At 38.8% G+C, this 25,809-nt stretch overlaps 1 protein-coding gene across 2 annotated transcripts in view; it reads left to right on the forward strand.

The window, feature by feature from the left end:
• The window catches only part of LOC110160621 (astrotactin-2), a 213,133-nt gene extending 187,686 nt beyond the window's left edge, over positions 1 to 25,447 (forward strand). For both annotated transcript variants that reach the window (XM_055153913.1, XM_055153914.1), the window contains 4 exons: positions 10,067 to 10,208; positions 20,056 to 20,156; positions 20,664 to 20,847; positions 25,210 to 25,447. In XM_055153913.1, coding sequence (XP_055009888.1) covers positions 10,067 to 10,208; positions 20,056 to 20,156; positions 20,664 to 20,847; positions 25,210 to 25,447 — 665 coding nt within the window. The remainder of the gene's footprint in view (positions 1 to 10,066; positions 10,209 to 20,055; positions 20,157 to 20,663; positions 20,848 to 25,209) is intronic.
• The last annotated feature ends 362 nt before the right edge of the window (positions 25,448 to 25,809 follow it).

The raw sequence follows: 25,809 nt of genomic DNA on the forward strand, positions 1-25,809 counted from the left end.
CTGCATGTTCAGTCACATTTTAAAGAGCAAAACACACACAGTTGATGTCATGCAGTAGTGGTTCTCCAGTGGATTTGGTCTTTTTGGTTGCCTCCAAAGCATGTTTTGCAAATAACCACTTATAATAACACTCATAGTTGAGGTATTATCAAATTTCATTCAATACCATTGTCTTAACCTGTAAAACATTTTTGGAATTGTGATTTCAGTATTAATTCTATTTTATCCTTGTGTAAAACAGTGTAACAGTGTTTTTATGCTTAACATGAAAATGATTTGTGAAAAACATATATTTTGTCTCTGCTATGCAGTTAATTCTAATTTCAGCCAAAACGCATTGTAAAGTAAACTCAAGTATATTTGGTCTGCAGCAAACCTCTAGATGGCACACCAGGGCAGAGACAGCATCCAGTCTGACAGACAGAAAGAGAGGGAGCTGAAAAATATGTGTCTCAGCAATCCTTTGCATCCGTTGGGATGAGTAGTAATTGTCATATTTAGTATAGTATTTAAGTTAACTTACTTACTATATATATATATATATATATATATATATATATATATATATATATATATATATATATATATATATATATATATATATATATATATATATATATATATATATATATATATATATATATATATATAATATACACAGTATTTTTTTTTTTTTTTTTACTAGAAACTCTGTGTACTAGTAATTCCTAAATGCAAGGTTGATGTGGTGGGTTGTTTGCTGAAGGATAGGGCTTATAGTTTGTATCTATGGCAATAATTATGGACTGACCTGTGCTTCAAAGTCAGATGTCTTTTAGCTCTTCCATTTCAGTAGGAATTCCCTGAGAAAAACATTCTTAAATTTCTTATTATGTCTAACTCCTATTGGATCTCACTTCACCTCAAATGTATGCATATTTATCTTACTAATATTTAATTTTATTTTCCACCAAAACTAGACAGAAAGTATTCCTTAGTCATAGGGGTCCATGGACATCCCCCTCCCCATGTTTATGTAACAGCTCCATTATTGGCCGAGACCAAGAATGCCCCCACGATGCGTCGATAAAGCCCTGTTCAGAGAGATTGAATTATATGGAGATAAGTGTGTCCTTGAGCATGACTGCAGATAACAGATTGGAGTGACACAGCTGACTCTCTTTGTTTTGTTAATTAAAGATGACCTCATCGCTAAAAATGGACGCGGCGCACCTCCTCGTCACGAGCCTCACCATCAGCAGATTGCAGAAAGCAGGCAGGGGGCCAAGGGCTTTTTCAATTCCCTTCCTTTTTTCCAATTTTTGCCTCTTCAAATTTGCATCGTTAGTCCGGTGCTCTCTCTCCTCCCCCTAGGTCTAGACTTTTATGCTTCTGTCTCGTCCCCTCCTCAGCACAGACATGGATATTAATTTAAGACAGTTTTTGGATTGGTTTCTTAGATTAATGAAAGCATAAAGTATACTAGTTTGGCTCAGCAGAAATGTGTGTGTGTGTGTGTGTGTGTGTATATATATATATATATATATATATATATATATATATATATATATATATATATATATATATATATATATATATATATATATAATATATATACATATATATAGGCAAAGAATTATTTTTATTTGCATTATAATTTAATCTCTGTAAGCACTGATATTGCACTGTATTTTGTATTATATCACCCATTTTGCATGTGATGTGGATATGACTCAAGCATTGCTCAGTAAATTGCACTTATTTAAAAAAACTATATTTCTGTTGTCATACACTCCTCATGATCTTGGTGAAGTTTTAATGTTACCATAAAACTGCTCTCCTCTGTTTTCTGTCTCATCATGCAGTCTTCTAGTGTGCTTCATGAGACAGCTGAAAACAAACTGTATACCAAAACATTTTCTCACACTAAATCAGGATGAGGAATTACCAAACACAGACATCACATCATCATGAACTTTTTATGACACAACCAGACCAAAATAAGATCATCAGTTAAAAAGGGGGAGAAAGAATAGTGAATTAGCCAGAGAAATCCACCCTAAATCCACAAGATGCCCACTGTTGTCATTGTGGCTTGATTGTAAGACATACCATGTGTGTCCTCTAGACCACATGCCTGCAGCAACCGTCCCCATAGCCTCATGTAACAGTGCAGTAAAGGTACAGGATAGTACTCCAAATCAATGTGTCAATACAGTGCAGCATCACAGTAGGACACAAGGCAACTGGCTGTTAACACGACTTGGCTATTCTTAGTGCACACCCAGGGGAGAGAGAGAGTCACAGTAACACGAGCTGGGAGCAATAAAAACAGACCACACACGACACATCAAAATGGTGAAGAAAGACACTGGGAGGCTATTGAACCCGTGACAAAGCAATGCAGTGGTGACCATCACATTGTTCTTAAAGCAATAATAGCTGGCTTTAATTGTGATACTATTACCAGTACAGGTTAGACTGTGAGGACACTGACACTGAATATGTTGATGTAATTAGTTATATGCATGAGAAATTCAGCTTGACATTGGAGGGTTAAATTGAATATTTGCAAATCTTTTATTGCACCTTGCATACACCTTTCACCCTAACCTTATTCATTTATCTTTGTATTTCTTAACATTTTGGAACATTTCTAAAATAATTAGTTTTTACTGAATTTGTAAGAGTCTGTAAAACTATTTAAGAGGATATTTGTTGCAGTGAATCATTAGTTAAACTTATTAGCTGTAGTATCTGTAGCAGACATGGTAGTTGTAGTAGCAGTTGTAACGGAGTTGTTTGAATCTAGAGCAAAGTGAAGGTTTGCTGTCCAGTCACAGAAATAACCTGTGCTGCCTACATGTAAACAAATTTTATACTCTCTTTGGTATGACTAATATATCAGAAAATTTTGTCTTGACTTTTACCTCTGCCATCCAGACCACATAATATGGGCAATTCACACGTTCACCAGATCACACATCTTCACATGTCACCTGTAGATCAACAGCCAGGGTGAACTGTATTGACTTGGAAATGGACAGTGGGTGCAGCTGCCACTCATAATATTTAGAAGTATCAGTTGGCCCTTGTTGCTCATGAAAGTCAACCCTCTATTCTCTATCTTCATTTTCTTATGTTTTTTTTTTTTTTACCTTCTGTTTTCCAACAGTCTCCTCAAACCTTGTTCCTAATCAGTTTTCTTGCTTTATATATAAATAAGGTTAAGGTTAAGATACACTTTACTGTCCCTGAAGGGAAATTTTTCCTCTGCATTTGACTCATCCTTCATTACTTTAGTATTTTTCATTACTGTTTTTCTATCAAACTGTAACTTTCTTGCAACCTGCTGTCAAAACAGCTATTATTGAAGCGCACCAGTGGATTAAAATTCTATATACTGCCTCATCTGCTTTATGATGGATTATCTCATTACAACACCACTTGTAATCTTGACAATTTATAATGGATTTGGTGTGTCGTTGGTACAATTTTATTTAATGGCAAGCACCCGAAGAGGAAGTCCATGTTGTAGGGTGCTGACAGTTTAACACAAGTGGCCCCTGGCACGCTTGGCCACTCACAGGAAACAAAGCCCCTCATTTGTTTGTTGATATGAAGCTTATATTGTTTTAGTTTGAGAATGAGCCCACATCGCATACGTCTGGCCTGTTAGTCCCTTACAGTAAAATGTGAAACAGAAGAGCAGACAGAATAGTGTAAGGACAAGCAGACAAGAGCAGTGTAGAACAATTGCATGGGACAGAAACTTCAAATGTAGGCAAAATATCTGCAAACCTTAAGTGCACATCATGTCTGTCCATATTTGTAAATGATGTGATATAAAGTTTAAATAAGGACACAGTTATACAAATCTTTTGTTTCACAAACCAAACTATATCATTGCAAGACATGCCAGGGGAAAATTAAATGCAGACTTTGGCCTACAACTGTGCAATATATCAAAACCCATTATGTATACAGCAACTGGCTGGAGTTTGGAATAATGCATTTCTCCCGCACTATAAGATTTCAAATGAACAATTTACAAAACATATTCCTCAACACTGATAAACACAAAAGAACAATAGACGTTGTTTTTTAGTGCTTGTTAAGTTGTGTAGCAAAGTTCAGGGTAAACCTGAAAACCCAGAAGAGAGTAGGCATAGGCTTGTTTGTAGAAGTAGTGTAGTGGTGATTCAGAGAATGAGTGAGTGCACCACAGTTCAGTCAACAGTGTATTGGCTTTAGTAGGTGCAGGTGCTCTTCCAGGATCAGTTGGAAACGTCTGAAACATGGAATCCTTCATTGTTCAAGGGGCATACCAACACGATTCAACCTTTGTCAGGTCTTGATCAGGGCAAGCATTCACACGTTTTTTGAAGTTAAACTTGACTAAGTGACACTTTCATGCACTGGATAATGTAATACTGTAAAATAATAACAGTATAATAATAATATTAGTAATATATTATTAGTAAGGACAGAAGAATGTTCTAAATTGTATGTTCTAAATTTTAAAACCATCTTAGTTTATAAGTGTAATGTCTTAAATTATTTAAACTTTTTTTTTTTTTTACCTTTGAATGGTACATACAGTGCCATGTCCATTACAATATGTGCTTGAGTTCTCACTGCAGGAGACATTTCTATGACCTGCATTGAACCCCGCTCGTAAATATGTGCCTCCGTCCTAACTGTGTTTTTCTGCCACCTTTCCTCAGATTTCCTCTTTGAGCTGAAAAAGGTCTAATGTGTGAACTCGCTGACCCCGCAGATTTACACGTTCACTCTCTTTCGCACACACACATATAAACAACTAATGACCCAAGCAATTACACTGTGCCTGCATTCACTAGTGTAAAAGAAATAGAAGAGTTTTTTGGGGGTTTTTTTCTTCAGGGAAGTCTGTCTCCTAACATCAGATGAAATACCACTGCACCACAACTTTTTACTATGTGCTTAATGTTATATTGTATGCACCAGTTAAATCTCCCTGTTCACATTTTTATGATCGCATTTTTTTCACCTTTGGATAATCTGGCACCCCCAGCTTGCAAAAAAGTTTTTAAATTGTGGAAACCCACCATGCACTGCAGTCGCTTTTGTTTTTGTTTTGTTTTTCACCAATGTCAGTGTTTTCCAAAAGGGGTTTTTCCTCACTGTCGTCGTTGTAAAAATGTGGGTCAGACTAGGTCAGAAGCTGTTTCTGTTGTGGCCAGAGCCGTTGGACAGATTGTATATGATATCGCTTTGTACAAATAAACTTTCATGACTTCTCCAGGGCTGCTACATCATAGCTACAAGGCCATGTGTGGGTTGGAACCAAAGTAGTTTCCTCTCCTCTCTACGTCCTCATCCCATCATTTTACTTTGCTATTATTTGTAACTTTTGCCGCTTTACCCAAGAGGTCATCTGGCATTTACCATCAGGTTTTAATCACTTTGTTGAAGAGGGAGAACACACAAAATGGCTTTTACCATAATAGAATTTCAGGGGCCTTAATGTCTGCCAGCTGTGCATGCTGTTTTGTCCACAGTATTGACAGAAAAGTTGACGGACCACAGACCTAGCCTTGTGGAACCCCTTTAGAATGGAAGGAAGGGGAAATGCTACTTCTTGGTGGATTTAAATTTTCTTTTCTACAATAACTGGGATGGTCACTTCTGTTTGGTGGGCTCCTTAGCCAGGGGTCATTTTGAAAGAAATAGCCAAGTATTTGTGAAAAACACATGTCAACAGCCTTGAGTGTTTTACTTATAATTTGTCCTGTCATTCTTTGTTGTTGTTGTTGTTGTTGTTGAAGTAGATTTTGTATGGCTATTTGGTCAGCTGAAGTTGTTTTTGATGGATATTTGTAAAATAAATAGATGGCTTTGGTTGACGCTGTAATTGAACAGCATGTGCAAAGTAGTTATTCCATACAACCTGGGTAGGCAGGCAGTAGCTGCTGACTACCTTTAATAAAACATAAGAAAGGGAAATGATCAGTAAAACCCACAGGATGATCAGTGACTTTCCCTTCCCTGATACATGTCAGTGCTGGATTGGGTGTAAATGTAACTGGAAAATAAAAATCTAAATGCTTCATACATGTGGAGCTGGTGTGATGTCCCTCCGATGATGAATGCAAAAATTAGGGCAGACAACCAAAAGTACTTTTAAGTAATACCATTGATGTGATAGCACAGTATGGTTTCCAAACACACTTTGAGATGCATCTATGTATGTTTGAGAACATGTATGCATATAAAATGGAATGGGAGACTATTAGGCATCACTGTTAGATTTGAAGAATCTTTTAATTGCATAATGTGTTTACCCCTATACAGTAGTTATGTGCATTCCTTCTGCAACTAATCCCTGTTATTGCACCACATTTAATGTGTTTCTGCTGTATGACTGTTAAAAGGGTTTAGCCAGTGTTGTCCTGCTGTCTCCCTAAATAGATAATGATGGTATAAGCCACTGAAGAGCCACGGGGCTCAACATTTGTCTTTTGTTTAGTCTCCCTGGGCCTCAGAAGTGCTCCGCTCACAAAGTAATGGGTATATATGACACACGGACACATGCTCAGCTCACGCCTCCTGTGGCCCTCTCTATAAATAAGTGGACATGTTAAGAGGCAGATTTAAGGCGAACTTCTTTCGTAATTGAAATGACTATGGAGCTTTGTGGCGCTTGTTTAGATTGTAAAAGTTGAAGGCACTTAATGATTAATTTATTACCTAAAACAAAACAAATAGCAAAGCAGTGGGAGCTCTATTATACATTTATTTATTTATTTAATGTATGCATATGTATTGCATTGTTTATTTATTTAGTAATTTTGTATTTACATTTTTTACATTAAACATGCCCTCCTTGGATGAGAGGCTGGTGCACCCACCTCACAGTCAGAATGTCTTGGTTTCAGTTCAGGCTATGGTTTGGGTCTTTACATGCAGCGTTTGCATGTTATTCTCATGTCTGGGTGGGTGTCCTCCAATTTCTCAGATTCCCCATATTAACCTAAAAATGAGATTCAGTGGCTTGCCATCCAAATTCGTAATACTGACCAAACTTAGTTAAAGATCTGGAGATGGGTCTCTGCTGGTTGCCCATGAATAGAAGGATGTGTCAAATGCTGAGGACAAATAAACCAGTGTAGCTTAACCTTCAGGCTGATCTTGTTATATTTGGTGTCTAATGTAAACGTCTGTAGGAATGTATTTTGTTCTGAATTTGACTGGATTTTGGCGCCGCTGTTTTATTAGCTTTATAGTCTTGTGTTTTGTTGAGCATACTGTGGTGTTGTGCTCCAACAGAACACTGTAAGGTCGAGGTTTTTTTTGTCTGATTATAAAACCATTCACTACCATCACCATTCCTCCGTGGAGCTCATTCCAAAACCGTAAAAGATCAGAGCGCTCTCTCGTGCTGCTGCTGCTGACTGCCTCAAGTGTGTCTCCTCTTAGTCTTGGTAAAACAGCAGCAGTCTGGCATCCACTGGGCATTCTTTTGGTGTTGTTCAATAAAGGTCAGGGCCATCTTGGGTTATATCGGGTGAGTTCCATCAATGCGCATATAAATGACTTTCTATGTCTATTAAAATTACACTGTTTGATCTGATTGTCGATTTGAAAAGTTTGTGAATTGGTAACTTTGTATTGATTCACACTGATAAACTGTTTGATTTTTTATTAAATATTCTGAAATTCTGTTGCTATTTTAAATAAATTTAATTCATTTTTCATCATGTTCTGGAATGCATGGGATTCTTCTTTTGTTTTGCAGTTTAAATGTTAATGCTATGAATGTGTTTAAAAGGTGTGCGCTGAACAAAACACTCATCAAAACATTCATCACAGTTACCACACCTTTTTAGTCAGATAAAAGCCGTAGTAGTAGCAAAAACTATGGTATAACATTGGCAGGAAACTTGACAGCAATAATAACCTAATAAACTAATAATGTGAAACAAAAACAAAGCAATAAACACTGACATTGTCCTTCCTGTCAATTGAATCTGTGCCTTTCACTTTGTGTCTTTATATTATTTTTTGAAAAGATTTCTGATAATACAAGAATGTAGTTTTGTCTGCTCTGTTGTAAACTGACTGCTTTATTGTTTAATATTAGATTGCAATTTATTGGCACGTGCAAATAATTTGTGCTAATTTCTTGTTTTTCTTAATATCCCATCACTATTACTTTTATACAATCACATCATACGGCATGTCTCAGCAACAGTGTCAAGGTCGATGCAGACTTGTCTCATCAGGATTGCCCATACTGAAGGTAAATACAGTGTGTGGGTGGCCTGCAAAACCGTGATGGCGTGAGATTTTAATAGTAAACAACAGCGTAATAGCATTATTGGAGGAGGAGAAAATATGAGGGAAACTCTCCGAAAGAGCTGTGCTTTAGTGGTGCAAAAATGTGTTTAAGAAGCCTCCTCTACACAGAGTGCCTTCTGTGAAAAGGTCAAATCATTCATTTGTGTACTTCTTTTTTCCTCTCCTCTGCAACCTTTATTCACCATTCCCCTGTGCCCCAGCAGCCAGACTTACTCCCTGTGTTTATATCTTGGCCCATGTATCATAAGCTAAAACGAAGCTGCCCTTTACCTCTTGTAGAAATAGTTGGAAATCCAAACGTTTGCGAGCTTTTAAACTGTTTTGACAGCTCTCTTTGCTTTTTTCCATCACCCCCCTGAGCACTGGAAACTGCGGACCGTACATATGCGTGGAAATGGTCCGACGTGCGCCCCGTTTCCCGTAAGCTGACATGAAAGATATTTCACAACTTGTGAAGTAGTGTTTTGTGAGACGCCAGGGCGCTCAGTCAGATATCATTGTAACACTACCAACTGCCCATAAAGGAACCAAATCCTGTTTTCTTTCAGGACTGTAGTGGACGGGCACGCTGCCAGAAAAAGTCATATTTAATTTAGCCGCAGACTCGGCACTGGCAAAAATGATTCCCACCGGACCACGCAGAGGTGAAGCACACAATACCAGTCAATGGTCAAATCACTGAGGAGGAAAAATCAGTGTTCCTTAAAAAGAAATTCATTCATAACAAAGTGAATCTGGACTTTTCTCTCCTTATTGGACTTAGGAAAAAAAACAAAACATTAAGCTTAGACAAAAAGATGAATTGTTTTTATTATGTGTTATTTTTATATGTCATTCATCTAAATATTATTACTTGGTAAGTATTATACATAATGCAGACATATAATGCAAAATCGACTTTTTATAACTTTTAACCATGTTATTAAATTTAATAAAGTTTTCGCTTCATTTACCCACTCAAAGTTGTATTTAGAGTTTGAGTAGTCTTTATTCTCCTGCTCTGATCTACTACTGTTTTTACTGCCAAAGATAAACTGTCCTGTACTTCATTCTTCAATTTTATTTTCATAAACAGTGGTACATGTAGGATTCTGTAGCATTACTTTGCCATTTTGGCACAAATGAAAAAATCCACTGTTTGCTAGAGTGATCAGCAGCTAACTCTAGAAGGAGTAAACAGCAAGTGGCACTTTTTTGTGACAGCATTTACGGCGACGTACAGTAAAGGGGCAGGTGGGAATCAGCTCCTTGTTTTTTTTATTAAGTAATTTTAGCTCAGTATTACTATTTAAAATGTCCAAAGTATAAAATTATCCTTGAGTATCATACATTATATAACTACATGGCACGCAAATCATAATATAACCTCTTTTGCTGAATTGTGCTATATATCATTCATATATGTGTGACCACCACTAGTGTTAGTAACAACCAGCATTCATTTGTTTATCTGTCTGAGAGGTTGTAGCTTGTCTTTTGATAGATGCTGACTGCTGTTTTGAAGATGCTTAACACAGCCGTATTTAGGTCTAAGTAACTTATCCTGTATCAAACATGTCAACTTAAGGGACAAAGTGTTCATTTCCACCTTGTCAGTATATACTAGGATAATTTTTGATGAAAGTGAATTTTGACTTTTTGCTTCTTGTTTGACTTTGAAAAACAGCGTATGTGGAATGAACAGTTTGTACCAGAATTCTCTGTTTATTTACCCATTCCCATCTGTGTTCTTTATGTGCACCAGGAGAAGTTCTGAGCCTGATGGAGGATCTGTTCTCCGGCCTGGGTTCGGGGTGTGTGGTGGCTGGGCGGAGGGCAGGGGAGCACCCTCACTCACTCCTTTACTCAGTGCTTTTCAAGTGCCTGGAACCGGACAGCCTCTATAAGTGAGTCTAGCTCCTTCCTCTTTCTTGTGTTGTCATTTGAACTAACCTGTAGATGAACTGATCAGGCCTTCTTCAGTGTAAGAATGAACATTAGTCTCCAAGAAGACCTTTACCATATGGGAAAAGCACCTGAATGTTTCCAGATACCATTAGTTGTAAAAGAAAAACAAGATGGCAGTAGAATTATTGGGGGGATTCTGCTTCTCCATTTGTTTAAAATGATAGAACAATAAATAAACCTATGGAAAACTTAAGAAAAGCCAACAGGATCATAAGATGAATTTAGTGTGACCCTATATTTTCTGGGATGTGTCAAATGGCCTTAACCAGAAAATATGACTGAGCATCTAAGGAATTTAAGAAAAAACTTGAGAATAACCCAAAATTTGACAAACCAGAGGGGAATCCATCATTGACCTTTTCTGCTTCACAGGTTTCTAAAAAAGTTGTGCTATTATTTTTAGCATAACAAAAAGACTTCCATAGTAAGATACGAAAAGACTGTAAAAATGACAACAATGGTGATGCTACATACATCATTGCTTCTGCACTGATGTTGTTTTGCTGACTGCCAAAATATTAGCAAATACAAGAAATCCTACATACTAATTTATGTTGTAGATTTTAGAGGCTTTCAAAAAGTTCAATTTGTCTAAGGTTGTCAAATGTTCGACTTCATTCATGAGACTATTCTTTATTCACAGTGACTCACCTTTTGGCCAGGTATTTGAATTATGAATGTTTAAGTTATAAAAGTAATCTCAACATTTGTAAAATTTTGCACGCAGCTCCCTGACATCAAGTTCTGGTTTCTACATCCCCTTAGGCTACCTGTGTTATCATTTCTATCTGTTTGTCTCTAGTTGGTTTATTGGACTCAGCTGAAATTGTATTGTAACCAAGTTGACTTTATCCTTGTCTCTGACCACAATTTTATGAGTACAATGTTTCCCATTATCATATAAAGAGTGTTCATTAAACATTATGTTGTGGCCATGTTTGCATCCTTTTCCAAACAACAATGACTGGGCAGTTACACCACATCCTCCCATGGGTGTCTACAATTCCCACTGAAAATGTTCTTTTGTTTCAGGGGGTGAATTTTGTTACGTTCTCCTGAACAACAGCTGGCTTGAGTTATGAGGCAGCACACAAAGTCTCGACATGGTGGAAGTGGTGGAAGCTGCTGCTTCTGCTCTTGTTTTTTTTTTGTTTGTTTGTTTTGTTTTTAGAAGCTGACATCTAAGTTTCTATATGTGTCTGGTGTATGGTGTCTCTCACTATGGGTTAAGATTCAACATTGTATTATTACCGAAATAGAAAAACAACAAAATTATTTTTAGAGCATCACCAAAGGAGCACGACCCCATCCAATGATCCATATAAATAAGCTGCATGTCTAAACTGGCATTGTGTGGGATATCACATACTGTATAGGCCCCAACTTCTATTAAAATGTATTGTCTCCCACAAGCAGGATTACAAAAATCAAACCTACATTATTTAAAATAATAAAATCTGTTGGTCTAATAATGTCAGAATCAATTTCCTAAAACATCCATCTATTCATTTTCTTCCGCTTATCCGGGGCTGGGTTGCAAGGGCACCAATCTAAACAGGGACTTCCAGACTTCCTTCATCCTGGACACTTCCTCCAGCTCCTGTGGGGGGACCCCAAGGCATTCCCAGGCCAGCCGAGAGACAGTCCCTGCAGCGTGTCCTGGGTCTTCCTCAGGACCTCCCTAGGGAGGTGCCCAGGAGACATCCAGAACAGATGCCTGAGCCACCTCTGCTGGCTCTTCTCGACGTAGAGAAGCAGTGTCTCTACTCTGAGCTCCTCCTGTGTAACTGAGCTCCTTACGCTGTCTCTAAGGGAGCGCCCAGCCACTCTGAGAAGGAAACTCATTTTAACCGGTTGTATCTGTGATCCTGTCCTGGGTTGTAACATAGATTGACAGGTAAATCAAGAACTTTGCCTTCTTCACCACAATGGTCCATTAGAGCATCCACATCACTGCTGTCGCTGCACCGATCCACCTGCCAATCTTACGCTTCATTCACCACTCGTGAACAAGACCTCAAGATACTTGAACTCCTCCACTTGAGGCAGGAACGCCCCTCCCACCTGGAGAGGGCAAGCCAGCTTTTTCCAGTGGAGAATCATGGCCTCGGATTTGGAGGAGCTGGACTTTATCCCAGCCGCTTCATACTCTGCCGCAAACCGCCCCAGTGCAGGTCCTGGTTCGATGGAGCAATTAGGACAACATCATTTGCAAACAGCAAAGATGAGAACCTGTGGTCTACAAACTGAACCCTCTCTGGCTCCTGCCTGTGCCAAGAATTCTGTCCATAAATATGCATATGTCCAATATGCACTGGGAACAGGTCTGACTTACTGCCGGCAATGCGAACACAGCTCCTGCTCCGGTCATAATGTCACCAGACATCCCTTAGCAAAGGTCCCCAGACCCCATACTCCTAGAGCACCCCCCACAGGACACCATGAGGGACACGGTCAAATGCCTTCTCCAAATCCACAAAGCACATGTGGACTGGTTGAGCAAACTCCCATGAACCCTTGAGCATTTGATGGAGGAGGTGGTCCAGTGTTCCACAGCCAGGACAAAAGCTACACTGCTCCTCCTAGATCCGAGGTTTGACTATTGGTTGGATTCTCCTCTCCAGTACCCTGGAATAGACTTTATCTTGGAAGTTGAGGAGTGTTACTCCCAGTACCCTGGAATAGACTTTATCTTGGAAGTTGAGGAGTGTTATTCCCCTGTAGCTGGAAGACACCCTCTGGTCCCCCATCTTAAATAGAGGAACCACCACCCTGATTTTCCAGCTCAGAGGTAATGTCCTCGACAGACCCCCCACAGACCTTACGACAACAGCTACGAGCGGCTGCATCTACAATAGAAGCCGAGAACATAGCTCACCCGGAGGTGTCGCCCTGACAGAGGACTCTGCCAGAAGTTCCCAACAGGCCCTTATGATACGCTTTGGTATGCCAGGTCTTTCCAGCTTCCTCCTCCTCCAGGTGGTGATTGGTTGACAGCTCTGCCCCTCTCTTCACCCGAGTGTCCAAGACACAAGGTCGGAGTTCAGGTGGCACAACAACAAAGTCGATCATAGGGTGCTCTAATGCCACGTGCACTGATGGATAAACACCCTTGAGATTGCACATGATTTATTATGGGCAAACTATGACTAACACAGAAGTCCATTAAGAGAACACCACATGGGTTCAGATCAGGGAGGCCGTTACTCATTCATCGGGTGTCACATGTGGGGGTGCTGAAGTCTCCCAGTAGAACAACGGACTCCCCAATTGTTACACTGATTAGTACCCCTCCCAGGGACTCCAAGAGGGCCAGGTACTATGCACTGTTGTTTGGCCCATAGGCCTGACATATCAGTGAGAGACCTGTTCGGGCATTCAAACCCCTCCACCATGTTAAGGTGGTGGTTGAAGGAGGGGGGAAATTATAAAAAATAGTTTATAAAATGTTCAATTCCAACTTCTTGCAAATGCTTTGCATACTACATTATCTCTATCCAGCTCTAATGACATTTTGTGCTATCACATCAGAAAATGTTTGAAGACCGAGTGGATGTTTAATTTTTTGCTGCTAACATTCAAACATTACTGATGATCCTGACCACTTCCAAAATGTAAAAGTTGTGAGCTCTGGGCAAAATTGCCTATTTACTCCAGAATTTCTTAAACTAAAGGTGACAACAATGCAATATATGTGTCTAGTTACTAGTGTTTCAGACAGCATTACACAGTACCCTGAAGATAACTCCAAACCTGTCAGATTCACTAAGAAATAGCGGGTACAAGCTCCTTATTTTTGACTTTGTAGCCCTGTTATCTTTGTTAGGCATTCTGTACAATGTTGTTTTTGCTGATAAGGGCAGAATTTACGTCGAAATTACGTCTGAGGGCACATCTGTTTGCAGCCAACTTTGCCTTTCTTAATCAGCAGTCTGATAAGAGCTCCACTGGTGTCGACTTAGCACTCCATCATTACAAGGTTGAGGCCTAGTGTTCCCATGTCAGCTAAAGACCGAGGCTACTGTGCTGGAAACAAGGTAATGATAAAACCTCAGATGTGATCTACAAGTGTTTTAGTGGAAAATGCAATCTTGTAACATTGTGTGGTTTTCTCAGCCTGTTTCTTTTTACAAAGCAATGCAGTAAAAAGGCAAAAGTAGGCAAAATTTAATGAATGAGCCTGGTTTAAAGCACCATATAGATTTTTTTTTACTTTTTTTGCGTTCTTTCTGCACACAGAAGTAGTTAGAAGGATGTGCTTACTTACTTTTACTACATGAAAAAATGCAGATGTACAACATGTATGATATTTACAACATATTTCTTTCCAACGCGAGAGACATCTGCTCTCAAATATCCTTGTAACATTTAGAGGAAAATCTATAACTCCTTTTAGAGATTTACAATTTAGTGCTTTGCTCGTTATTTGGCAGAAATCCTTCTTTTTTTTTACTTGCAAGCCCCAATATTTGTTTTGATAACAAACTGACAAAGCATTTGTCTGATTGGTTAATTTGCTTGTCAATCATGCCCATGGGAAAATGTGGAGACAGAACACTGTTCGAGACCATGTCTTTGTAAAGTATTGTACCAGTGTGTGGTCTCGGCTGGCCAGACTAGACAATATACTACCTGACTTGTATTTTTGTATACTTCATAAACCTGAAATACTGACTTCATATTGAAACCCACCTTAGGTTTACATACATGGGAGAAAGATGAAATTGAGCCCCGTCCAGATTACCGAGGAGAGGCAAATACATTCTTAATATATAATATGTAGTCCAAATACTGATTTTTTTTTATTTTTTTTTTACTTTGCCATCGTGTCTACATCTCAGCATCAGGCAGCTGAGTCATCCCTAAATTGTTTTAGTCACAGACTTCATGCTTTGTCCTGATTGCTTGTTTAATTACTTCTATTTCTGACAGTCTCTTCTTAAAATCTGCTTCAGTTGCCAACTTGCTTCTCTTATCAATTCATTCTACTGTATGTAACTTCTTTATATTGTCTTCAGCCTTCAAACATATGTACATTTACATGTGCCATCTCTAATAGATTACACGACTCCATGCTGACCTGTCTCCAATTGTTTAACCTGGTTATGCCCTGCCATATTTCCAGAGCAAAGTCACAGGAAGACAGTGTCCTTGTGTGACTCTCTGATGTATAGACAGTGCGTAGTCTCCATTTTAGTGGAGACTTAATGGAAGGCGGGGGAGGTTTGCTCAATTGGATTATTCAACATTCATTTTTCCAGATATTTCCATTGCCTGATTATTACCAAGTACTTGATATCATATGTCAATCAACTTCTGCCAGATTGCTAAAACATTGTGGACTGTCCTGAAATAGCCTCGCTGGAAATATCTGCTACATAAATTAACAACAAAATGTGCTTTTTTGCTTATTGTGACTGCAGTGTGCTGTGCATCTGCTGGATGAAGTCACTTAAGGGATGGGACAGATGATCTCTGGATTTCAGTATCTTTGGCCTCTTATAGTCAGAAGCTATATCCCACATGGACTAATGTCTCTCCTACATTTTTCTTTTCCCCTGTCGCTTATGTCTAACCAGGGTTAAAGGAGACATATTATGACTAAAACAGCTTTAATTTGTCTTTAACCTTATTATAATAGTGTTCCCTCAATATTTGTGTTGTATTTTGGTTGGTTGATTCATGCATGAGTAATCCTGGTGTTCTGCATTTGAGGCTTGAGTGCTCAGTTCCCGTTTTCACCTACCCCCAATCACATAGCTGTTTTTCAACAATAAAAACACACAAATGACAATCCTTTGGTTGCTGATGAAATACCACTGTGAAGAATAAGTTCTGTAGTTTTAAATAGGAAGTCTGTTGTCCCATTACTATTATTATTAAGCAATAAATATTTGCATAAATATTTTTGGCATAAATCTTGTGGTTTATATTAAATTGTAAAATTATAATCTACTCATGTTATAGTTTATTAAGTACCTGGAAAAAGCATAATGTGTCTTTAATGTAAATGCACTCTCTCACCTGTGTAATAGCTCTGTCATGACCCACAACCAGATTAGTGCAATTGTGTTTATGTTGAGTCTTCCCTGTCATATTGTTTTTGTTTGTTTCTGCTTATTTGTATGCTTTCTGTTGCTCCTGTTTCTGTTGCTGGGATATGAAGACATAGCCTCTGAGCGGGCTGTGATGTGGCCGTTGGATACCAGTCTGATCTCGGGATTTTGATGTCATGTGAATCTTTAAGCTGGAGTTCTATTGCCCACATTACCAGAGATGTGTGTATGTGGCTTTGATGGATTGCTCAAACTCACTTAACTGATGTGTGTGCAAATGCTGATGTCACGGAAACCAGTCCCTAAATGCTGTATCGCCTCGTGCCAAAAATACTGCCCTAATTGATCCTGTCACACTTTGTCTCACTCCACATGGCGGTCTGCAGTCTTTCAACCTGCTGTCTGCTGTTGGACTGCCTCTCTCCTGTCTCATTAAATTACAGGACAATGGTTGCTTTAATGGTAACATTGTCAATTTAAATAAGCATTAATCTGTCATTTGGCCATTTGGGCATTTTGCTGAGTACATAAAATAAAGCATTTCCAGACTGGGATGGAATAGGAATTAGAGGTTTAATACACCTCCTCTTGGCAAAATAAATAGTGTGTGAAGTAATTTTGCAGTATGTTATGCAAATGCTAATCCTGTGTTGGTGAAAGAGATGGTAAAGATGATGGTATTATGTAAAGTGCTGCATCAGCACTAACCATTTCCACCAAATTGGCGTTTCAAAAAAAGACCTTACATTGGAAGCTTTTTTCTTAAGTGAGACACTACTGTATAGAGGAAACTTTTTTTTCTCCAGTTTTCTCTCCTCTCACCATACATGTATTCATGTGGAAACAGCAAAAGTCAAATCTGCACCAAAACATGTTTCAATATCTAATTTAAACTGCAATTTAATTTCAACTTGCACCCATGGATGTATATGGGAGTGTAACTTCAAAAGTTTTTTTTTAAATGGATTGTTTAAACAGATTTGCTGATATCTTCCGTGGGATCCAGAATAGGCACTTCTTCAGTAGCTTACGAAGATGTGAGTCTGGTCACCACTGAATCTCCCCATTTTCAAATGGGCTTGATTGACAGGTGGATTAGTCAATCAGGAACATGCACGGTCCATGTGTATCAGAAATAATGAAAGAAAAATATATCACAGGGAACTGAAAAAACATAGCGGATTTATACAGAATCAGTTAGTCAAGTACTAAACTGTTAATTGTGAGGTGAGATCATTTTGAGTTTATTTGGGAATTATAGGTGACCAATGAGCTCATTCGTTTCACATGTGTCACTGAAAAAAAAATTATCTGATTGCACGATCACTTTGGTCGCACTTGAGATGTGATGAAGGGAGTGGGGGCCAGACTGATATCAGTCTGTATAAACAAATACAGAGAGATATCATTCTCCAGGTTGATACCTATTTCTAAGCCTATGCTAGCCATATTTCAGATTTTTATGTCACAGATATTTTTGTGACATTTTTCTCATACCATGTTTACGTGACCACAATGAAACAATGCTGAACAAAAAGTGATGATAAAAAATATCTGAGGACAAAGGGTAGGAGAAAGGGCCATAGGCACCTGTTGCTGTTGAAGCTACTTCCCAAAACACCAATAAACTTCTTTCCGACCTTTACAAATTGTCCCGATCACCAGCCCACCTCTTTGTATGTGGCCCTATAATTCTGTGTGTGTGCCTGTAGCATGGCTGTGTTGTTTGTTGGGCACAGGGTCCAGCTTGTGTCTCTTTTATGAGGCTGGGGGAATACCACAGCGACGCACAATAACACAGGAACAACTATGTGAGCAATGTCCACTCAGCTTGGGTTACAAACATAACCCCAGCTGCATTCTCAAGAACGTGAAATAAGCAACTGTTTTTTGGACCAAAAAGCCAGTTGAACTCAAAACAAACAAAAATGTTGACATTTGTTGATGCGTATTGTAATAGGAATGTTAGCTGATTTGTACATACTTTTTACTCATGGAGTTCCTGTGGTTGGTTTCTTGTCATTTTGTTGTTTTTTATGGGGTTAAGTGCGGAAATGCTGCTGAAAGCTCAGTTTTTCATATCTGGGAACAAACATTTCTCTGCACTTAATTTACTTAAATCCAGAGGAAAAACAAGGGGCAGAAAAGTTTAAAAAGTTGAAGTTGAGCAATAATGTGTTTTACTGCATCAATAAGTGAGCAATTAACAAGAGAGTTATTCGTCATCTTCCTCCTGTTGTGTTTTAGATGGAGTACACAGACCAGGGCAGCAGTCAGCCTGACCAACCAGAACTGTTGTCTCATTGTAATGGGAGTCTTGTCCTTCAAAACCAGCTGTGTAGTATCAAAAATCTATATAATGAGGCCACCATGAGGCCAATATTTTGGTTTACACTGCACTGGATATGCTGCATCATAAAACCCCTCTCCCTCCGCTGTGATTGGTCCAGCATTAATTCTCCACAGGATATCAGAACTGTATCAAACAATACTAGACTGAGTACTGTGAGGCAGTTGTATAGGCTGGCCAGACTAACTAATTCCTTCTTTCATTAATATGTCCTTTTAGCCCATATTTCAACAGCCCTCTTCTTTTCATGTTAACATGCCATCTCAGACCTCAACTTGCTGTCCAGAATGTCATGAGCTGGATGTCCGGATGTCTGCATCTTTGTTATACTTTTCATCTTCTTTATGGAGCTCAATAGTGACTGACTTTCCAACTTTTAGACTTTCCATACATTTTTTTTTTATCTTGCTTGAGAATTAGTGAATTAGCTATGTGGTAACCAAAAGACCTATAACTTTATTCATTTTAAATGTGTGTTTGTTTGTTTGTTTGTTTGTTTTTTGGGGGGGGGGGGGGATTTTTTGTTTGTTTGTTTATTTGTTTGTTTTGTAAACAACTCCGTTATGGACATTAGTTACCATATTGCCAGTGCCATTCTGTCTTTAAAGTTGTATTACTTAAATTTTTTGTAAAGTCTATGAGGAAAATGAATGGGAAAATTACTTCCGGAACCACAGCGATCTTCAGAGTGGGCTGGACTGTTGAGCTCCATAAAGTCACGCTTCTTGCATTTTCTTTTATATCCAGGAGAATAACCCAGGTTGGCATTTTCAAAAGGACATCAAAAGGGCATTGTTTTTCTATTCTAAACTCCATGACTGCGTATTACTAAAGATGCTTAAAGTACTTTGCCCTCAATTGTTTGCTGTTTCTCCTATTGGTGCTCCTGAAGTTGGACACAGCACCTCCAAAAGGACATTTGACATTTTCAAATAGAGTAGTTTTGCCCTTAGAGGTTACTGGACCTGTGCCCAATACTCCCATGCATGCTGGTACAGAATGCTCTACCTCTCAGTTTGAATTAATCCACCCTCTCCACCACTGTTTTCCTGCCATTTTGTGATGTCATTGTAATGTAGGAAATCAAATATAGTCTGAGTCATTGGGGTCTGGTGCTGTACAGTAAGCAGATGTAACCATTACCCTTTAAAGCAGCCTCGTCATACCTGATGTGATAGATGAAATGATATCAATCAACAGAGAATTTTGTGACAGGATTGAATTTTAATCATGTGGGTTTTTTTCATCACATGTTAAAAGCACTGAGGGAGGAATGGCCCACAGCGAAGTGATTTGTGGGGGTGTTTATTTATTTATAGATTTATTTATTGTGCTGTAATTGAAAACTGATATTATTATTGTTTTTATATTTGTTCACAGGTTCACACTCCATGCAGTGGACAGTCGAGGAAGTCCATCTGAGGCCAGTTTTGTGTCAGTGCGCACGTCGTGTCCAATGGTAGACGACAGGCGAGCTGAAGGTATTTTCAAAACATATTCTTTTTTACTGTTGACAAACAACTATAACCTCATGGTTATATTGCCCTGAAAACTGATTTGTCCCCTGATTTGTAAGAATTGTTATGTTCAGCTGAAGGTACACAAGATAGTGTTTTGTTGTAGTTTAGAAGGTTGTTCATCAAATTATTCGTGTTCTATTAACAATTCTTACTGAATAAACAAACTGGTCTAAGAGGTCATTGTGATATCACTTTCATTGTCTAAAAAAAAACTATATACTGAATTTGAGATTTAAAGGTGCAGTATGTAACATATCAGGTTTGGGGTTTTCCATTTCCTCACCTCCATAGAAAAGATATTGCTTTGCCTGGGATCTTCCACTGCATTGCAATGCACCTTTAAATCTTGAATGGCTTAGCACCAGACTGACCTCTCAGACATCTAAAACAGGTGAAGAAAGTTAGATGGCTATTCATGAAAGAGTGTGGAGATTTCTCATCATGGTTGTTTGTCTGTATGTCCATCAGAGATTGCAGATAAGGTGTATAACTTGTACAATGGTTACACCAGTGGGAAGGAGCAGCAGATGGCTTACAACACTTTAATGGAGGTCTCCCCTCCTCTGCTGTACCGGGTGCAGCACCACTACAACTCCCACTACGAGAAGTTTGGGGACTTTGTGTGGCGCAGTGAGGATGAGCTGGGGCCCAGGTGAGAGACACTGCTTTTCCCTAAATACAAGGCCAGACCATGAAAGCCACTACTGTGGAACAGTTTTTGGTTTAATTAGTTAATCAAGTTTATTTCAACTTACCGTTTTTATTTCTAAACTGTTAATTGCTTATCACTTACTTTGCATTAGAGATATGGGTTTGCCACAGATGCAAGTACAAATATCAGACCAATCTCTCTCTTCCTACAGCTTTTTAAAAAATATCTGACAGTAAGGTTAGCACTAACTACTGACAATTCGTATAAGCAAGTGTCACAAAGTGTATCCACGTAAATACATTTTTTCTAAGCACTACCGCACTAAGTACAAATAACATTCAGATATCTATGATAGGTATGAATTATACTATATTAAACCCTTGTTAGAGGGCATTGCATTTTCCCATCTTGGTTTTTGATATCTTTTCAGCATCAGTGAGCACATTTCTGGTGCACTTTTACAATGTTAAATCTAACATGCACTTGCCAAAAATACAAATACATTTACCCATTGTGGTTTTTAAATAATCCTGGGATCCACCCTGCCAAATGACATGGCAAAGAGACTGATGAGTTTCCAGATCTTAATGTTCTATTCACCAATTATTTTGATTGCTTTGTTGCTATTTATTGTCAGTGTCTTGTTTGACTGTGGTCTAGGTTTGCTAACAACCATGCAGAGGTTTCTTTTGTTATGTAAGTCAAGCTGAGTGCCAGTTTTGGTCAATGTAATCATTTCTGGTGGCACAAGGTCATAGTCTACTCTAACTTCTGGGGGCTCATTACCATGGAGAACGCCAAAACAGTGATCCAGTGCCAAACTAAACAGTAAATTTGATAGTCTGCTAATACTAACAGCACTTCTCAGTCTGTCTTTCCTTGTTCTCTTGTTAATACATCCTGACCCTGTTAATAAGGATTCCTCTTTGTGGACAGGCTTGAGATAAAAGAGGGCTAAAAGGAAGTATAAAAATACCTTAAACACTTTAAACCTCTTAGGATGGACATGGACTACACCGGAACTGACCAAAGGGCACCTTTTGGCGAGTTATGGCACAATGTGAGATTTTATACAACCCCTGTTTTCTTCCTAAAAACACTTTTATAATATCACTGTAGATATTTTTCCACCCACCTGGCAAAAAAGATATGTTTGAACTGTGTGCAGAAATGTGACTTAAATTTTTTCAGACATTTTCATTGAAATACACTTTGGTGACACAGAAATTATGTCTATATAGCAGAGCAAGTTATTTGTAACCAGTATACTGATTGTATATGTATGCATTTTGCTTAATACAAAAGTCTTTAACTTCAAATAACATCCAACTGAACTTTTTACCTTTACATGTTTTCAAATATTCAGAGAAAGTTAAGACACCTCTATTCTTGATCCAATGCTGATTGTAGCTTTGTGTCCCAATATTTTGGTCTGTCCACCCCCCACTGCCTGGAACTGCAGAATCATACAATAATAGTGGAATAAGTTTGTGCGAGATTAGCTTGCCTCTGATTGGTAAAGGGCAGTGGGAGGCGCGGATTGGCTGGTGTGGGACAAACACACTGGACTGGGGTGGTCGGTGCTGGTGTGTTTGTGCTGTTTGTGTGTGGGCAGCTGTGGGTGAGGGAGGGGGGCAGACGGAGGAGGAGGGGGGGCTTTTGGATGAGCGAACACGGGTTATTTACTGCCTCAAGTTGGCAGGGTTTAGCCTCATTGGGGTAATTTACAAGGCAGCTCTATTGGTGGTGCCTTTTAAAAGGTAACAGAATGGCCAAGTGAAACGTAAGCACAGTCCGCAGTCCTGCCAGCTCCAGCGGATCCCTGGAGCCCCCAGACGTCCTCCGCAATTCTTACAAGTCCAACTCTTTTACACCATACTGTTGTTCTGCTAATATTCTACATGGACTGGTTCATCTTCCACTAAATGCCATGATTATATTACATTTTATTATTTCCACACATTGGGTTTTGAGATTCAATAGATGTAGATGCTGTCATATTACTTCATTTTCAGTGGTGAAGTAGAAAGTCTGTTTTAAAATTAGTAAAAATATAAAACTTTACAAAGTGTACATCAAAAAAGTATTTGTATTTGTTGTTACGTGCTTGTTTATTAATTAATTAATTTACTTATTTACCACAATCAACAAACAAAATCATTGTTTCATATTTTTTTGTGGACGTAACGACACGTGTTATTTTTCGGTGTTGTTTCAGACATAAGAATGTAAAGGAAATTAGAAAAGTGTTTCTCCCGTTTGCTGCAAATGAGAGCAGAGGATGTCTGTAGCCCCTGCCTAACTAAAGACAGATGTTGATGCTCTGCAGACACTGCTTCTCAAAACAAATGGAATTCTGCCCCTTCGCTGCGAGTGTGTTTTCCTCATTTAAGCGCCCTGAGCCCGACAACTGGCTGTTTAAAATGTAGTGTTATTCTATGGGTTGCTTTCATGTATGTATGTGTGCAGGAGCCATCTCATGGATACTGACCTGACCTGACATATGGCTTCATTGTGTCATAAACAAAGGCCTTGCAGCCTCAAGACAACATTTTTGTAGTTGTGTTCACTTCAGACGACCGCCTCCGGTGTTTTACACAATCATTACCAGAGCATTCCACATGTGCTGCTTTTGACAATGCACACTGACAGCACGATCAAGATCAGGACAGTTATAAAGTCATCCTGTTATAAATGTGATGTCAGATAAATAAAACAAAACAACAACAGGGAAAAACTGTTAATAGATGTATTCTTTGCAAGCTCTTGGTAAAATACTGGAATCAAACAGAATGTCAGTCAAAAGACATTGAACTATGAACTAAAACTGATTAACCAATGTTACAAAAAATGCAATAATAAGCAGAGTATTGAAGAATATAGCACTATAATAAATGTTTCAGTGAAATGTTGGTAAAAGGAACATGTTTAATTTCCATAATGGTTACTTTTAACAGCAGTTTGTTGCCTCTTTTGAACTTTTTGAGTTGTATTGTTGACGTCAAAATGAGACGGTAAAAAATCAGTTTCCACTCCCTACATAATGTTTATTCTTTGTTGTGGTTAAATGTGGTTTGATGATATTTACAAAGTATTCTCTTTTCATTTTCTCTTTAAACAGTGTGCCAACTTGAGTTTGTTGTTTAGTACCTTTTACAGCTGCAAACAGTAGCGTGCAATCAGGTGGGTGTGGAGCCATATTTGAACTGGTGTTTATGCTAATTAGGTGGTCCACTTTTAGAGTTGAGTTTGCTGGCCCATTTGGTATGGTACTATAGGCGCTTTCTCATTCACCCGAAACACGTCTTATCACAGAGTTCAGCCGAGGGCATTGGGAGGTGTTTGAGCCGTTGTAGTGAGCCACGTCTGGTCCACCCCTCCACATAAAATACCTCTCAGTTTGTGCCTCATTTGTACCATTTTGATTTCTAGTCATAGCACAAAGTTAAGTCATTACTGATAATTTTATGCTAACATCTAGGCACTATGTCATATATCCTAAATGCAATATTTAGTTAAGTGGCTTAAGAGAAAATGTTTTTATGTCTTTTAGATTTTTTCAAAAAGTTTTATGTCTTATTGGCATGTTTTTGAATTATCATTGCAGGGTTGTTTCACTGCAGAAGCCACCATAGTATACTCTCATGTGATCTGATCTTCAATGGTCTGATCACCACGTCAAATAAACTAAGATGGTTCTGGCATATGTTAAAAGGTGCTGTTGAATCTACATTGCATTTAAGGTCATGAACAGACCTGTGCTTGTGCAGTTATTTTTACTTTGTGGTCACTTTAGTGCCCTATTCATAGAAGTTCAATCTGCTCTCAAACATCTTTAGACCTTAACTTGTATTTGCTCCATGTTTGAAGGTTCTAAAATAAAACTATTATTTTAATGTGTTAGTATGGATTTTTTAAAGTGGTTTCTTTTTTCCTTTGTTGTGCTTTGGATTTCTATGCTGTTATTGATTCATCTAAAAATATGGTAATTTAAAATTTCATAGAATGAAAGTCTAGAATCTGCACACTTTTCAAACGGGTTGGAGTTTAGGCTGAACTGGGGAGCTGTGGCAGCAAAAACTGTGTCCCCTCTGATGTTGAACAGTGTCCCTGCTCTTCCAGGATAACCAGATCACACTATCATACACTGATACACTAGGTCAGGGAGCTGATCACAGGTGTGGAGGTGCAGTTTCCCAGAAAAGGCATAACAAATGCATAAGCTGTTCTTTCGGTGTCATTAAAGGGTAGACTTTCTCACCTTAGATGCTTTCGACCCATGTCTGACTGAAACATTGAACACAGGATTGTGTTTGGCTATTTTTCACTCTTCTAAATGTGACTCTCGGCCTGTGTCCACAGGAAAGCCAGCCTGATCCTGCGGCGTGTGGAGCACATCAGTCACTACTGCCGCTCACTCTTGTGCAGCTCACACATCCAGAGCCGCACTGACACTGTGGCCTATATGTTCTGTCACGCGGAGGACAGAGGGCAGGCCAGCAGCACACACCACACCTCTTTACACGACAGCCGCCTGTCCTGCATGGAAAAGCTCATCTCTGTGCAGAGGAACACATACAGCAGCACCAAACTGCGGTGAGACAACAAGCACCTCTCCTGTCACTGGTGCGTTCAAACATCAGGAGGAGAGCCCAAACACCTCACAGTCACTGGGCATTGTTCAAAGCCACAGAACTGATTTTGAGCAACATATTTGGTAAATGCAGAATGCCAGTGATAGCACATATCAATAAAAGACTGCAGTGTAAATTATCATACAGCCTAGAGGGCTGGCTTCAATACTTTGAATGTATATGGTAGTTATTTTGGTGCTTTAAAGCTTAATGAGGAAGATTTAAAAAGGAAATGTTTAGCATAACTTATTTGCCTTTAATTTTCTTTAAGAATCAAATATAGGGGGTCGCAAGCCATTTGAAATCCCATTCACATTGAAGTCTTTGT

This window comes from Boleophthalmus pectinirostris, unplaced genomic scaffold (assembly GCF_026225935.1).
Source record: "Boleophthalmus pectinirostris isolate CB_2022bp ecotype Guang Dong unplaced genomic scaffold, ASM2622593v1 HiC_scaffold_18, whole genome shotgun sequence".
Lineage (NCBI taxonomy): Eukaryota > Metazoa > Chordata > Actinopteri > Gobiiformes > Gobiidae > Boleophthalmus > Boleophthalmus pectinirostris.